This window comes from Electrophorus electricus, chromosome 17 (genome assembly GCF_013358815.1).
Source record: "Electrophorus electricus isolate fEleEle1 chromosome 17, fEleEle1.pri, whole genome shotgun sequence".
Lineage (NCBI taxonomy): Eukaryota > Metazoa > Chordata > Actinopteri > Gymnotiformes > Gymnotidae > Electrophorus > Electrophorus electricus.
Window position 1 is genome coordinate 14,778,634 of NC_049551.1, and position 14,406 is coordinate 14,793,039.

At 44.5% G+C, this 14,406-nt stretch overlaps 1 protein-coding gene across 3 annotated transcripts; it reads right to left on the bottom strand.

The window, feature by feature from the left end:
- Nucleotides 1-277: 277 nt before the first annotated feature.
- wscd1b (WSC domain containing 1b) lies at nucleotides 278-11,533 on the bottom strand. 3 transcript variants are annotated; one of them, XR_004777100.1, is made up of 10 exons: nucleotides 11,400-11,532; nucleotides 7,466-8,055; nucleotides 7,246-7,360; nucleotides 5,104-5,288; nucleotides 4,459-4,580; nucleotides 3,910-4,081; nucleotides 3,644-3,808; nucleotides 2,821-3,021; nucleotides 1,708-2,537; nucleotides 278-520 (listed from the first exon to the last, which is right to left on the bottom strand). XR_004777100.1 is itself a non-coding variant. In XM_027021377.2 (9 exons), exons 2-9 carry the CDS (start codon nucleotides 7,854-7,856, stop codon nucleotides 2,182-2,184), a joined length of 1,632 nt encoding a protein of 543 aa, XP_026877178.2. In that variant the 5' UTR covers nucleotides 7,857-8,055; nucleotides 11,400-11,533; the 3' UTR covers nucleotides 1,083-2,181. The 3 variants fall into 3 exon arrangements, 2 of the variants coding, with proteins under 2 accessions (XP_026877178.2, XP_026877177.2); XM_027021377.2 differs by lacking the exon at nucleotides 278-520 and having other exon boundaries at nucleotides 1,083-2,537; nucleotides 3,910-4,006; nucleotides 11,400-11,533; XM_027021376.2 differs by lacking the exon at nucleotides 278-520 and having other exon boundaries at nucleotides 1,084-2,537.
- Nucleotides 11,534-14,406: the final 2,873 nt, after the last annotated feature.

A 14,406-nucleotide genomic window follows, 5' to 3' on the forward strand; every position in this document is an offset into this window, starting at 1 on the left:
TTCATCATTCGCACATTCCATCATTTGCTGGGCCTAAGCCATATAACCATCATCTCTTGTCCTGTCCATTTGGCTTTGGATTTGTGCAAATGTGCAAGTGTTTGTGGTAAGCATTCATCTATGAATTGCCAGTCTCCACCATGGCACCACTGTCTCTTCCGTGTGTCCCGAAATCAGGATTTTCCTGTGTGAGGAAAACAATTGGTAGCGGCGGGACATTATGGCACACCATGATTGACTGTTCTGCTGCTGCTCCTGGCGGGTGGTGTTGGGTGGGGGAGGTGAAGCATTTTTTGGCAGATGGAGAGCATGCTCAGGGTGACAGCGAGTCACAAGCACTGTGCCAGTCGGATATACTTGTTTGGCAGGGCTCGGGTAGCGCAGACAGAGTTTGGTTCTGATATTTCCAAACTGGTTCAGTCACTCCAGCCTGGTAGATTTCCCTGGGCAGTCCAGCTCTGATCGGTGCATTTCCTGAATGCATCGTACAGATCTGTAAAGCTGCAGCACTGTGTTCTCCCTTCAGAATGGGAAATTTACATCCATAAAGATTTGACACGAACCACCGACATCAAGTCAGCCATAAGGCTAATTCAAAGGCTAAATATGGTGTATGATAAGTTGAGTAAAATTAAACTGCCATCACATAATTTGATAATTCCACTGGGTTGGCAGTAGCTCAGATAAATCAGTGAAAATAATTCCCTGCTTACTGGCTCTTGTCAAATTTAACTGTAATTTAAATGTTTCGGTGAAAGAAATCACTGTCACGTGGGCCTATAATGCAGAATAAATGACTGCAGTGTGACCTTATGGGTATTTTTAGACCAACCAATCAACCTCTAATCTAGTCCTGGAAAACAGATGGCCTCACATTCAAAACAACCTGAGCCTTGTTAGGTACACTCTTAGCATATCATTTGTTTGTGTGTGTGTGTGTGTGTGTGTGTGTGTGTGTGTGTGTGTGTGTGTGTGTGTGTGTGTGTGTGTGTGTGTGTTTGTGTGTGTGTGTGTGTGTGTGTGTGTGTGCGCGCATGAGAGAGAGGGACAGAATGTGAAATGGTAGACTACTGGATCTGTCATGGATGTTGTCTTTGAATCTACTATACATTCAAAGCTAATCTCCGTAGAGAGATTACGCTCTCCTGTATGTTACAGCACAAGTAATTGTTAACATAATGTAATCATACAGTCAGTCTGCTTTCACGTAATGATTACATCCTAAAATCATATCTGATAAACCTGACAAATGTTGAAAAAGGGTTTGGTGTTTCAAACGCTGAACTAACACAGCGAAGGTCCTGTCATTTCGTTTGCTGCCAGACAAATATTAGAGGATTTGATACTTTCTTATTTTTTTATTCCACATGATTTTTCTAAATGTTGTTTTTCTGCAGACACAAGATGTCAGGGAGTGGGATTTTTTGTCCTGTTGTATCATACGGTTTTTTGTTGTTTTTTATTAATTATAAATTTTAGCTGTTTATTTTCCTGGATGTCCACCACAGTTCTAATGAGAACTGATGGCGAACATTCCTAAAAAAAATTTAAAAGCAGGTAAAATAATACAGTTTTAAGGCTTTTTAAAGCAGTGAAAACAATCCAGTTTGCGCCTCACGGAGTCACACACCTCTTAAACACCATGCCCATATTGGTTCTAAAATGAAGATGTATTTGTATTTTGATGTATTTGGAACACTCACCCACCTGTTGAAACGCAACACCCTCTCCTGCTTGGCTACTTGTGAGCACTGATTCTTTCAGAGTAATTACCAAGTGTCTGCGTGTGCTGCATCACCAAGACTGCTTTTGCCAGGGGGACTTCAAGTGCAAAGAGATTATTTCAAAACACTTGGCATTTTGCTCTGGGCCACAAGAGGGGACCCTACAAGTCAAAATTACAAAGGGTCTAAACTTCAAACGCACCACCACGCAGCAGTTCAACAGCAGGATTTAATTAAGTTGAGTTGCCTTTTGCTTGAGAGAAGTATAGAAAGAAGGGCAAGAATAAAGGTCACAGGAATAGCTGCCAACCACGCGGGGCCCTTCAGGCACTTCTGTTACGTTACGATTTACTGTCCCCTCTCCCCTCCCGTCAGACGCTAATGCTTTCCTCCACACGTCCTCTGCCACTCCGTTTACTCATCACCATCGTCGTCGTCATCATCATCGTCGTTGTCGTCATAATCTAGGCATGTATTCCTCAGGCAGGCCACTCAGGTTCCTGTCGCGGAGCGCCCTGTTCACTGCGCGAACGTATCCGTCTATGCGAGTCCTCATGTCCAGCGTGAAGGGGTCGTCGGCGAGGCGGAGGGCAGCCGAGCGCTTGAAATGGCCGTCCCGGTTACTGGCAGCACACAGGAGCCTCCCCTCGGACACGCTAGCGTTAAGGAAGGCGGCGACGAGCTTCAGCCGGGGCCGCAGGTCTTCCCGGAGCTCCTCGTAGTGCAGCACCAGCAGGCGTCGGGAGTACTTGAGCCAGGCCAGGGCGTGGGATGCCCACCAGGAGGCGTAGCTGTCCACAAACTCGGGCCACTCTGAAAACAGAAGAAAACAGCAGCACGTTTTCAGTCTCGTTTCAAAGACCTGCCCAGTTCCTCCATAGCAAGCACCAAGCTGCCATTTACTTCATCATATTCCAGTGTATTTCCAAGCCATTAGCTACGTATTCTATTTTTGTTCAATGCATGCCACGCGCTCCCGCAGTGCTATGCTAAATAATTACAGCAATTACCATGCTAGGCTACAATGACTGTGCTGCATTAGTGGTGCAAACATTTGAAACCTCTTGAATAATTAACCAGCGCTGGTAGCGAGTACCGTTGCTCTTCCAGTGCGCATCTGACGCATGACCCAGGTGTCCCGCACACTTGCGGTTGAACTCAGCCACCAGGCAGCGGTACGGGTTCCGTATGAGTAGGATGGCGGAGTCGAACATGCCAATCTCCCTCGGTCCACTCTCATGCGTCTTCACACAGATGGTCCTTCCACTTCGCCAATAGTCCTTCTCACCCTTAAAGCCTATGAAATCCCAGCGTGGCACACGCATATGTTAAGACATGTGTTCCGTAGCATTTTCAAGCTGTTTCATTTTTTTGAACCTTGTGACTGTGATGGGTGCACATTTTCATTAGTTAATGGGTGCACATTTTCATTAGTTAATGTGTTAATGTGTTTAATATATTAATATATATATATAGAGATCCATCAGCTGAGCAAGCAAAGTACACTCACTCACACACACACACACACTCACACACACACACACACACACACACACACACACACACACACACATATATATATATATATATATATATGTGTGTGTATGTGTGTGTGTGTGTGTGTGTGTGTGTGTGTGTGAGTGAGTGTACTTTGCTTGCTCAGCTGATGGATCTCTGTGTTAAACATGCTATTACTTTGGAAACCTTGTGCACAACAATGCTATTATTATACAGTGTTTGTGTTGTGTGTGTGTGTGTGTGTGTGTGTGTGTGTGTGTGTGTGTGTGTGTGTATATGCACTTTAACCTTTAACTTTTGTTGTTGTACTTTCGTACTTGCTTTAATACCTTTCCTACTTGCTTTAATACCTTGCCACCTTCTTACTAAATGACTACTAACATCCAGGCCAAGCGCCTCACCTTTGCTGTACAAGGAGCCGTCGAAGTAGTAGCTGCCCGTGTAGTAGCCTGTGGTGAGCTCAATCAGGTGACGCAGCCAGGTGTTTCCTGCTCCAGGGAAGCTAGACAGCGCCACGATGGAGGACGACCTCTCGGGCAGAAACGTCCTCTCCCTGCACCTCGACTCTGACGCCATGTGGAGACGTGCACATCGATGAGTTTGGTGTGTGTGTGGGGGGGGGGGGGGGGGGGTTAGGTGACACAGTCATTCAGTCACAATCCCTTACCTAGCACAGGAGTGCTGTACACCTGGAAGTAATCTTGGTCCACAGGGGGGGAGTGGTTTGTTGTGTTGCTCCATCCGCATAGGTCTCCCTCTACTTTCTTATGCATTATCAAAAGAGAGGAGGCGGGGCCACAAAGACAGTCCCACCCTCTCATTAAAGCTAGCGGTAGTTCCTGTCAGGGTTACATGTAAATTAAAAAAAAAAACCTTTCATTCTGTGAAAAGTCACTCTGTCACCAGTCAAATGCAAGTAGTCATTTGGTTTTACACAGGCCTGCCTTTAACACTCCAGCGTGATTTACAGAGCACACTTTCGGTTCCAATCATACTCCAGTTCCTAGCCTTACCTATCACCTACATCTAGGCCTTCTTTCTTTTCTGAGGATTGCTCAACTGAGCCGAGCACTTTTTATTTTTTGCACGACTGAAAAGAGGCTGTCGAATGGCAGAGAGGTATTGACTGACAGCATCTCTTTTTGATCTAAGCGCAAAGGCTGTAAGCACAAACTAAAAGCCAGCACGGAGCTTGTTTGAGAGTGCCGTGTGGAACCTTATCTGTGCAGGCCTCCACACAGAGTTGGGAGGTCAGGTTGTAGTGGCTGGCCTGAAGCAGTGAGTCATCGCTGGTGTTCGTCGGCGTTAGGAAGCAGCCGTGGTAGTGAACATTCCTGTCTGGGAAAGGAAGAATGGTTTAGTCTCATACACTTTGTGCTCTCATGCCTATGTGTACATTCTGTTATGACTGTGTGATCATATGACCTGGGGAGAGCAAGTATTTATACCTTGTGTTTCTCCCACTGTTTAAAGGAAAATTGAATCCTTTTACTACAATAATGTTTTTCCTTCTCTCCATCTTTCTCTCTCTCTGTCCTTTTCTATCATTTTCTCTGTTTTTCTTCTCATCTCTCTCTCTCTCTCTCTCTCTCTCTCTCTCTCTCTCTCTCATATGGCTCATCCTTCTCGTCTCTTCGTTCTGTATCTTCAGTCTCCAGCCTTAGGATTTTCTAGGATAAATGCAATATTGGAAACCAGAATGTCTTGAAACCTTGCACGAGACACGTGGCTTAACTGATATTGTATGGTGCTTCCTCTGTGGGTCCTACCCCACCCACCTCCACCACCTCCACCACTCCTATCACACCCTCTCATCATTCCTCTCTTTAACTTACTGCTATTTCTCTAGCAGCACACTTACATCTCCTGTGGCCGGGCAGCACCTCCTCCACCTTGTAGACGGAGAGTCGGGCCACACCTCCACACGGCGAGCCCCTTTCTCCTCGGCAGTCCAGGTTGCAGTCCTCGGTCCGAGCTCGGGGGGCGCTGATCCGGTTCCCACAGTGGCATTCCGTCCCATATTCCAACCCTGCAAACTGGTACCCGCTGCAAGAGGGACGTAACCCTTAGACACCTGAATCTGTGTTAACCATCACCCTTTTGTTATTTTGTTATGTACCACACAAACTACCTCGCAGTATGAAAAGAGCCACCAGCATTTTCAGACTGTCCCAGACAAAAATTCAGTTCCTCCCTGCCATGACAGTTTGGTGCCCTGAAGCTGCCTATGTACACCATGTTAGACTCACCTGAAATGAATCTTCAGCAATGTGTATGTGATCTTTGCAGCACATGAGACCGCATTTGGCTGCTTCCTGGTGTTTTCTTCAGGAAAATGTACACTTATGCGTCGATATTATTAATTATGATTAATTATGCATTGTTGGCTGCGTGGCCTCTACTACATTCCCTTTGCTGCTAATTGGTCCTGATTGCATATTCTGATGTTTACCGTGGCTGGCAACACGGTGTAAATATAAGACTAATATTTTGTATATCCAGGATAACCAGGATAAATATTAATCACCTGTGGCATTTTAGCCTGCAAGTGGTTCGTTTTGTGAAATGAGCCGGAACGTTCAGGGGGACTTTCTGTTACGACGGCCTCCGCATGCCGAGTGTTTTTCAGCCAGGTGGCCCCCACCGACGCGGTTGAAAGGTTCACTTCTGTGCGGCACACAGCTGCTGGACCAGCTCCAGAACAGCCTGCCCAGATCCTGCCACCTGTCCCTGCTACACTGCCTGCACTCTTCCCTGAGAACACTGCGTCTTTTCATTCGCTTTGCCCTTAGTCTGGGCCCTGGAAGATGGAGGATGCTTCTGTTTGTATGGTTCCAAGGACACAAATTTTCTTTTCAGTTTTGGGAGGATATCAAACAAGAAAGTTTCTTGATGGCATTTTTTGTGGAGAAACTGGCCAGTACCACACCATCACCTGTTATAAATGAAACTCAACTATTTGTACAACGATAGGTATCTAAAATAATATTTAAAAATGGTTTCATAACAAAACTATATTATTGTAGAATATAATATGCCACCAAGAAAAATCTGAATGTGTACTTATATCCTCTCAGAAGTTTGTAATCAATGGTGTCAACTCACTGAGTTGAAGATCTGAAGAAACAGTGATAAAAAATCCTGATTAAAACTGTGTGGATGCACATGTGCATGTGCAGGCATGTGTGTAAAAATGTGTGTCCATGCGCATGTCTTCTAAAATTACCCAGAATTGTCTGCCAGCAATGAATTAATCAATACATTCAATGAATTACAGGCAGGTCATTCACTTACTGAATCTTCTCTTAGTGAATATGGCAGATTGCAAGGTTGTTCATTTTGTGTTATGTTCTGCTGGCTGGTAACTGTGTCTTTAACCTGTTGAGAGTACCAAGCTTCTCTTTGCTTCATAGCATAATACATGTGCCACTCGTCATAGAGAAGAGAGGTAACTGTAGGTTGGCTTTTATCCAGCTCTTCACCTTCAAGCGCAGACCTGTGCGTAGACCTGTGCATAGATCTTCCAGGCCAACAGTATCAGTAATCTGAACATTAGGAACATCTAGCACTTTGCAGCTCTGTGCTCTGCAGAGGCCTACCACTCATCTGTGTTCTTCTACCTGCAGACACCTTGGACCAGCATGGTATTTCAGCGTAACTTAAATTCATGGAAAATGCTGCAATAGCCACCGTTCCAAAAGAAGGTGTAGAAGCTTCTCTCCTTTCCTTTCCCCCTGAAGACATAACGAGACACTGCGATTGGCCGCAGACGTGCCTGACACAGCGCTGCCTTGTTTTCTGTAAGGGGCTACCGCAGCAGATGGGAGGGTCGATCCTAACACCCTTTCCTGGAATTGCTCCAGGAGACCATTAGTTCTCACCTCTGAGCTACTCGGCACCGGCCCATGCTGACTGGGTATGGCTACAACAGCAGTGTTCTGCACAGTCCGCCTTACCTGCCAGAGAGGCCTCGGTGTGCTTAACGGGACCGGTGAAGCATTACCTCTCCGAGCACGTGTCTTGACACAAGGAGCTGGTCATTTTGCGGAAATCGTACAGCATGGTTCCTCCGAGCGCGCGTTGCTTGTCATCGTTCACAAAACACCCCATGTAGGTTCCTTGTGATAACAGTTGAGGAGAGTAGTGTGAAACGTAACAGATGGCTCTGCGAAGGGTTTAAAATGGAGACCATTTTCTGGTCCTTTCTTTCAGACAAGCCTTACCTTTATGCCTGGTTTCATTGCGCTCCACTGTGTCATCGCGCTCCGTTCTCCAGCCCTGAAACCCACGCTGCCTCAGATGCCTGAGCTTCAGGTTCCGAGACATAAAACGCTCTCCTTCTGCTCTGTGGCCTGACAGATCCAGGGGATTGTTCTCAAGATCCTGTATTATTCTGGATCCAGGTCTCCTATAGTGCCAGCTGACACCAGGCACCTCCAGGGTCCTAGGTGGCGTCAGCAGCGAGGGCGTATCAGTTCCTCTTTGAAACAAAGCCACACTGGAGCGCTGGAGCAGCAAGACACTCCCTGCCATGATGTAAGCCACGCCCAGGAAGAGGAGGAGCAAATGAGCCCGCCTTAAAAAGCGTTGCAGCCGATAGAAGGTTTTAGCCATCCTGTCAGCTCAGGTGAAGGGCTGTCCACAGGGACTGTGCTGGCTTGTCTAGGATCAGTACATCCACAGCTGTACTATAGATTATAGAGTTTTGTCCTCATTATAGTTGGTCAGTTTTTGGTTGACATGCAGCTATAAGAGAAAAGGGGCTGGATTCCAAAACTCCCCCAGGTCATCTCACCATGTACATTCAAGGAGCCTGAAACAGAAAACCAGCGTCCTGCAACAGTTACGTTTTGGTGCATTTATGTGCATTTAAGTCAGGGAAATGTGAAAGATACTAGTCATATTTGATAGTATTATCAAAATATTACACTGTATATTTAACATGCAAAATATCTTTTCTTGCACAAAATCTTTTTTAAAAAGCATAAAAATATTTTAAGGAAACCACTTCAAACACATAGCTTTGAGAACGTACGTATTTAAAAACAAAACATTTTGATGCAAACGCAAACATACTAAATACTTTCATTTTTAAAAAGCCTGTTCTGTTGGAACTCAGAACGGAATCCAAGCAAAGCTCCAGCTCCAGGACAAAAGTCTGTCTCTCTCAGAGTTACAGTGTCTGCCTTGACCTTCCCATCCATCTGAACGCATGCTTTGAGGGCCGGGGTTTGCAGAACTCTTCCTGTCAGGCTATGACGCATGACTGAGGGCCATGTCTCATTCATAGAGCAGGACAGTAGCAGCAGGCAAAGCACGGTAGCTATGCTAAGAATCCTAAACCTTGCAGTTCCTGTTGCACTGCAAGGGAGGCTTTCATGTTGGAGAGGTTTTACAGTCTTGACTGGCAGCAAATTTATGGCATTTAGCTGAGGGCAGTGGCAGCTCAGTGGCAAATAAGATTTTGAAATGTTTTGTGTGTCACGGACCCCCACCCTTCCCCCGTCCCTGGCGTTGCAGTGCACATGGTGCTAGTACCATGTGATTTTGTTTTTCTTTTCATTTCGATTTCATTTAGTCTCGTGCTTTCGATTTGTCTGCCCTTCTCTGTCCATCTCTTTTGTTTGGTGGGCATTTTGTGCTTTTCCAATGCTTCTGGGTAATCTGTTATACTTTTGGCTTTGTTTAGACTTCCCTGTAGTTGTTCTTCATGTTCTGAGCCCTAAAGAGCTCATTATACGTAAACGTATCGTATATGTGTCTGACAATGATTCTGGAAATGGGCTGAGTTAATAAACGATGACTCTGAAATGCATAAATCTGTAGTTATTTCTCAGTTTTATAAGCTCTTTTCCAATTGTAAATGATCACCTACACGGTTTGAAAACGCTTTTACTAAGCATTTTCAAAATATAGAGATTTATTAAAATCCAGATCATCATTATAGTGACTGAACCAGGTATTGTTTTCTTCATTTGAATTCACAGGACAGACCTCATCTATCTTCTGCAGACTTCAGAGTACTTATCGGTTTTGTTTTTGTTTTAGGGCAATAATCATAATCATTCCCATGGCAGGAAAAACAAATGAAAGCCTTCTTCAGCATGTGTCCTGATCTGCTCTCAGGTGTGCCCAGTAAAGCTAACAAATCCCCTGGTTCTAAAATAAACACTCCGGATGGTTTACCGATTGACTGATAGGGTCCTTAAAGAATTGAATAAGGTAACGTCCGTTCACTTAACATCTCATCCTTGTAGAGTGGTCACAGCTTCTTCATGCTTTGGTACTCAGTTAAAATCCAGGAACTGAAGTTAACTAGAACCCAACTTGACTGACTAATCACAGAACAGCATTATATGTGTTCTGGTTTTTCTGTTTTCCGGTGGTTTTAATGTACATTTAATTCGAAAAGTGAGTTGGTGTGCAATTTCATAAATGAAATAGTCAAGTCTGGCCCACACAAAGCAAACTTCTGATGTCTGCTTGTCTGAATATCCCAGCCACAAACAATTCTTTGTTACCATAGTGAAACATAGGCAGATAACCAAATGCACATTTCAGGTTCGCAGAATAATGTCTGAGTAGAGAGCTACCCTAACAGCAGGAAACCGAGGACGTGCCTTGCTCATTAAATCAATTATTACTTAGTGTACAAGTAAACAGATTCGATAAATCCAAAAAGTTCAGATTGTCAAACATTTTGATCACTTACAAGTTAATGTGCTTTGTTCTAATACAGCTTCAGGATATCTGATTCATCTGTCTGTCTCTGTCTCTCATTCGCTCATTCTCTTCATGCCTCTCTCTCACTCTCTCCCCCTCAATCTCTCTCTCTCTCTCTCTCTCTCTCTCTCTCTCTCTCTCTCTCTCTCTCTCTCAGAATTTCAATTCAAATTTGTTTTCAATTCAAGGTAGTTATATTCCCATGACTGTATCAGGTACAGTTTTGTCAGGCACATAGAGCTGAACATGCACTGTGGAAATAACTGTCCAAGGACAATTTATTAAATTTTTTTTCAATTGTGGAAGACTTCTGGAGTATACTTTTACATTTTTGTGAAATTTTGCTGCATTTATGTGAATTTTCCACAATGTTGGAGAAATTGCTGTTATGTCTCGACCTCATTGCCCTCGCAGTGTTCACACAGTTCTTTCCCTCTGGGCAGCCAGGGTTTCTGGTATCTGCCTATTTCTGCCTGGGGGTTAGGGGTCAGCAGGTTAGGTAGTCTCAGTAGGCACACCGGATGACAGAGGAGACTGGGTTTCCCCTCCTCTCTCTCTCTCTCTCTCTCTCTCTCTCTCTCTCTCTCTCTCTCTCTCTCTCTCTCATTCTTTTGTTCCCTCTATCTCTGTCTTCACCCATAAGCTACAGCCTAATGCCAACAAAGTGAAATTCCATTTTATTTGGCACTACTCAAGAGAGAAGCAACACCAGGCAGCCTGACAGCTGGAAGATGTCTAGTGGCTGAGACGTTACATGTGCGTTATCAGAGCAGACCCTCTACATTATTCCCTATATTACACGCTCAACGTTTAACTCTATCCTTTCCATTGTTGTGCCCGTCGAATAATAATTATTATAGGCTAATTAATAGCCTGTTTCTTTGTTTTTGGGTTGTTGGGGGGTTTTTTTTGGGGGGGGGGGGGGTGTTTTTAATAAAAGCCGTATGTTAAATTATAATGAATATCTTACAAAGCAAAGAATTAAAAGTTAAATCTGTGTCCTTGCATATGTCTTCTCTGAAAAGAATGACTTTGGACGGCATTGCTTTAAGTTTCCACGTAGCCTTTACACCGGCAACGCACGAGGTTTCAGCACCATCAGTGTGAACAGCTACCACAGTTCGTTTAAGTCACCGCGTAAACAACTAGGTCACTTATTGCCTGAGAGCAGAAATCTGTGCATTAGTGAGGTGGTTTATCGGGGTTTAACCGACGATATCGCGATCTTCGGGAAAATACAATCTATGCTACCAGACACACAATCAAATACCCCGAGCAACAGTTTGAAAGGGAGCTTTCAGAAAAAAACTGCCATAGAATATGCAAAAGTCTCCTATAAATAGACTGCCGTTAAATAGAAATCCACTGAATTGACAATCTGTTTGGAAATGAATTGCATCAAAGTACCGTAAAACAAAAACACGCCGTGTTTACCTCTCGCGTTAGACTGATGCAGGCTGTCACTCCGCAGGCGTTCTCCCTTCAGCTCTGATAGTTGTGGTCGAGCGTCAGATGAGCTCGCGCCACACCGACCAGCTCGCCGCCCACGCCGTCTACCCACGCGCTCCGTTATGTCTCTGACACTCGACGGCGCGCGGGTCCAGTTTCCAGTGCGTCCACTCAAATTTGGCCGGGGAAGGAAGACCGGTTCCTTCTCCGGGAGGCGGCGGGGTGTCGATGCGCTGTGTCCTTCCGACAATAGTTTTTCTTCGTCTTCGTGGTTAATTGCAGTGGGTTGCTGCCGTTGTGTGAGGACAGAAGCTGCACTGTTTCCTATTTTCTGGTTGGTATATAGTCAAATGCCATATATCACCGAAAATGCTGGAAAATGACTTATCATATGGAATGTCAAATTACCTTCTCGAAAGTCTTTAATCTTTTCATTTAGAGGATAAATATATATTTTGGAGTTCTGTTTTTGGGCTTCAGACCCTTTTTTTGTTATTTTGTTTGTTTGTTTGTTTTTATAGAAACAGCCAAGGAGTGATAACCGATGTCGCATCTGATCATCACATCTTGGGAGCATGTCTTTACCGAATACAGAGAAAGCGCTTCTTTATTTATGTGGTCTGCTACTAACTAACTGATTTAAACCCGCAGTCATGGTTGAGTGTCACTTTATAAAATAGTTTATGCATAATTAAATGTCTGCATGCAGACGCAACCTCACAAAGAACCTTCTACTTGTTTTTCACCAAAACGACTTATTTAAAAAGAGACATACTCCGCCCAAACTGACAGTTCAATAGCCATATGGCCGCCTCTGCTTACTCCGCTCTATCAGTTTCCACTAACAATGGTATCGAGTCCTTCTGAGTCATACTAGCCACGGTATTTTCACAAAACACGCTGTCTTCTGTTTTGAGGACAAGTCGTTTTTTGGCCATCAAAACAATTATTGGCAACAACAAAAAAAAATCCGGCCATAATTAAATATCTTGACCTAATTTTCACTCCACCCAGTTTGTTGTTTAATCATATTTCACTGCCCAGATAGAATACAAAACTTTGTCTCGTTCCCAGTTTTTTCTTCTTTTCTTTTTGGCCTGTGTTGTTTTCAGCGAATATTCGTCTACCAAACATGCAAACTGGGGCAGGGCTCAATTAGCTGTTCGGGTGTCACCAAAATTCCTTTTCTTTTGCGCAATACTACAGGTATCACATTAGAGATCTTATAGAATATTATATGTTTGGTACTTTTCAGTGAAAACAGCAGAACAGGCTTCTTTCACCATGCACACACACACACACACACACACACACACACACACACACTCGCATGGACATAAAGAGACGTATGAGGATTGTTTCCCAGTCCAAATGCTCTGGAAGCACCAGTTTTATCTTCACTATTTCAAACCCAGGCCTTTGTTCTACTTGTGATAGCAGAGCAGGCCATTCATCAGAAGACGGCGTCACACTCAGGTCCGAAAAGATGAATACCTCAGCCACACTGACTCCGTGTGTGTGCTACTTTCCCAGGTGGCACATTTCCTACAGATGGTAATCAGGCTCAGCTCAAAGCCATAGGCCTTGGGCTCCATAAAGACAAATTTCCCTGCTGAACTGATTGGATGGAATCTGATTGCCTGCATTTCCTACCAACACGTGGAAAGGACTTGCCCGATATCGGCAGCGGCAAAGCCGTTATTTGTTTTGCTGACAATTGTGGATTCATGTTTGAAATCCGTTCCCAAAATTCAAAGCCTGATTAGATAATTGCTATAGTGAAACTTGGGGGGCGATTCCCCCATCAGTGTGTTAATGTAATCTCACATGTATTCACCTCATTTGTCAACGTCAATTAACCAGCATTATACCAAAATAGCATTTCATGCGCAGAAAAGCACAGTCCGGCATTTCTTTCGCCTATTTAGTTTTTCCTTTTTGTTCAATGGCTCGTTTAGGCTACGCAGAAGGCTTTCTGAAAAATATCACACTGAGAACCTGATGCTGTATTGCTCAGTTTTTCTGTAATCCATCAGTGCAGGAAATCCACTTAAGATTTTAAAAAGGTTTTCCATACAAGGACTGAATGGAAGGCCAGATCTTAAGAAGTGATTAAAAGGGAGCATTTGGTTTGATTACATATTTTGGCTTCCACTTGCTTGTCCTGTTTTTAACCAAGGTCCCTTCCCATGAGCAAAGCATCCAGTGCCAATCAGTAGCCTCCATTTAGAGTGGCCTGTGTTTCAAACAGGTGGGTGCTGCACACAGGGGCCGATCCTATCCGGACGTGAGGCCTAAGTCTGATGTCGGACTGCTGGTCACAGCATGGCCCACCACGGTCTGCAATCAATCGCGTTACGCTTGTGCTCAAGGTCAGGGAACGATCGACACATTGATTAGGCTCTGCCGTAGCATCATGGCCCACTGGGATAAACTGGATTAAGGCCTCCAAACAGCAGGCTATGCTGCTCGTCCTGGCCGCAGATAGGATTGACCGGGCAATGCGCACCCACGTCACCCCGGGTCTCTCTCACACACCCTGGCCAGCACTCCACATCCCAGCATCTCCCCTCCTGCTCGGGCTGTGGATCTGTTTTGGGAAGAGCAGCCTTCACTGTCTTGCCAGTCCTTCACGCAGAGGCTTAAGATACTGGAATGTGAGACCCAGAATTATTCCTCCAGTTTCCTTCCAAAGGTAATTGTGTACAGAGTGACCGACTCCCATGAAAGGTTCAGTCGCCAGCACGTTGAGCAGACAGCGGCCGTTATCGAGGTGAATCATTTGCTTATTGAGAACATCACAAATTACAAAATATAAAGGAGTACACAGTAGTGTATGAAGCCGTCATCTTTTTCAAGAGTAGAGATTGTTATGCAAGACAATGTTAAAAAAAATATTGTAGTGCAAATGTTACTTTGCCTTAAACAGAAAAGAACTGTATAAAACACATTATATCAACATATTGTTAAGTGTTTTCAGATGAGTTATTAA

Coding starts and splice junctions, on each gene's coding strand:
- wscd1b (XM_027021376.2), bottom strand. CDS start 7,856: ATGGCTAAAACCTTCTATCGGCTGCAACGCTTTTTAAGGCGGGCTCAT. Junction 3,809..3,909: donor GTACAGCACTCCTGTGCTAG/GTAAGGGATTGT, acceptor ACATGGCGTCAG/AGTCGAGGTGCAGGGAGAGG. Junction 3,022..3,643: donor CGGCTCCTTGTACAGCAAAG/GTGAGGCGCTTG, acceptor GGGATTTCATAG/GCTTTAAGGGTGAGAAGGAC.